At 51.6% G+C, this 1,921-nt stretch overlaps 1 protein-coding gene across 1 annotated transcript; it reads right to left on the bottom strand.

Moving 5' to 3' along the window:
* LOC8079043 lies at positions 412-1,499 on the bottom strand. The gene has a single exon (XM_002455239.2). The coding sequence runs from the start codon at positions 1,231-1,233 to the stop codon at positions 703-705; it is 531 nt and encodes a 176-aa protein (XP_002455284.2). The 5' UTR covers positions 1,234-1,499; the 3' UTR covers positions 412-702.

Genomic DNA, 1,921 nt, shown 5'->3' with positions numbered 1-1,921 from the left:
GTAATGTCTCCATACCTATTATGTATGTATATCTTTTCTAATATGATGGATGAAAACGGAACGGAAATATTCCGTACCGACCGCTTTCGTTTTCTATATTATGATATCGTTTTCTATATTATGAAACTATTTTCGAATTTTGTCAAACATAAAAATTTATCAGTTTTAGTTGGTTTCACAACCATTTTTATTTATTTTTTGTACTCTTTAATTGCTAAAATATAGAAATATTCTGTACCGACTGCATTCGTTTTCCACATTATAATTCCGTTTTCGACCGTTTCCGACCGTTTTCATCCTTTCTTCGTTATCCACTTGTTTTGGTATACTTATGTATGCATTATTAATATCAAATTTAAAATATTAGATAGTAACATATATGTAAATGTAATAATAAAGTATATGAAAATGTGAAAATGAAAGTCACTGCTGGTTGAACCCAGACTCGACAGTGACCCCTAGCGGTGTTATTTATACAAAAAAGATAGAATCATGCAGCTAGATACTCATAAGCAGTCACATTCACTTTTTGATATTCTTGTTTGTACCTAGCAATTGTCATGAATACAGAGTTATAATAAAGGACAAGATCATTACGTACGTATCGCGTGTGATGACAGAGTAATTAAGGAACGAAAGAATGTATATAAAAGGATGATGTGCGTGCGACGTGTAGTTGTCAGTTTGATCGATCATGCATCATCACTGGTGCAGACTGGAGACGATCGCCCGCGAAGCGTCGAGGAGGAGTGAGACGAGGACAAAGGCGGAGGCCGGCACCGCGAGCGCGAGCACGGCGACGAGCCCGACGCCGACGCCGGGCCGGGAGCTGACGAGGAACGCCTGGAGGACGCCGAGGAGGTGGCAGACGTCGGCGTCGTAGGTGGCGTACCACTCCTTCTCCCACGCCGCCCACTCCTGGGGAGGCTCCCACCCGCGCTCCGGGGCCTCCATCTCGTGGATCCGTCGCCGCAGGACCACCATCCCCTCGTCCACCATCCGCCCCCCGCCGCCGCCGCCGCCGGTGCCGTTGCAGCTGAACTCATCCGCGTCGTCGTCGCGGCGGGACGACGCGCAGCGCCATCGTCGCGTGGAGGTGGAGGAGGAGGCAGCGGGTTTCTTATTGGCCACGGAAGCCGGCAGCAGCGGCGGCGGCGGAGATGATGGTCGGCTGCGGTTCGACCGGAGCGCCAGGACGGCGGCGAACTCGCAGCTCGTCGTCATGGGGTGCATTCTGTTGTACGTTTGTTCGTCGGCGGATCGGAGCAGTTATTCAAGAAGTGAGCAGAGGGTATATGTATCACTATCAGAGACAGAGAGAACTCTGATTGATCGCGAGGAGAGCAAGCATGCGATGCGATGCGATGCGCGCGCCCCTTTGATTTGAAGTGGAATGGAAGCAAAGGATGGAATGGAATTCGATGGGTGGAGGGGAGGGAGGACGACGCTGCAGCTGCACGTACTAGGCAACTTTAGGTGTGGGTGAGCTGCTACGTTTATATATATATATATATAGGCGCGCTGCCGCGCTCGCTGTGGTCGTGCGCGCGGGCGGATTGCTGTTTGGCTCGATGGCGCGCGAGGATAAGGGCGGGAATCCGGTGGCCGTTACGGCATGTGGTGGTGACCTTTAATTTACCTGGCAGCTGGTCGGCACGGCACGCACGCATACGGCCGCCGCGCCCGGCGACGGTGCGCGCGCGGGAGTGATGTGCTGGGAACGACGAAAAGGGGGCGGCGTTGCGCTAGACGTCGTGACCCACGAGTTGGCGCACGCAGACGCAGGCATGCACGTCCACGTCAATGCGCTACAATGCAAGCTGGATGGGCGGCGGCCAAGTTGATTAAGCAATTAATCTATATGTTACCGGATGAGCATGCATGCACATACGCTGTCAACAACGATCAACTAGTAGGGATT

Source organism: Sorghum bicolor, chromosome 3 (genome assembly GCF_000003195.3).
Source record: "Sorghum bicolor cultivar BTx623 chromosome 3, Sorghum_bicolor_NCBIv3, whole genome shotgun sequence".
Lineage (NCBI taxonomy): Eukaryota > Viridiplantae > Streptophyta > Magnoliopsida > Poales > Poaceae > Sorghum > Sorghum bicolor.
Note: the sequence above shows the minus strand (reverse complement) of the source record. Positions and strands in the feature narration are given on the sequence as shown.

What these genes read in the sequence shown, in the direction of transcription:
- LOC8079043 (XM_002455239.2), bottom strand. Translation starts at nt 1,233, where the DNA reads ATGCACCCCATGACGACGAGCTGCGAGTTCGCCGCCGTCCTGGCGCTC.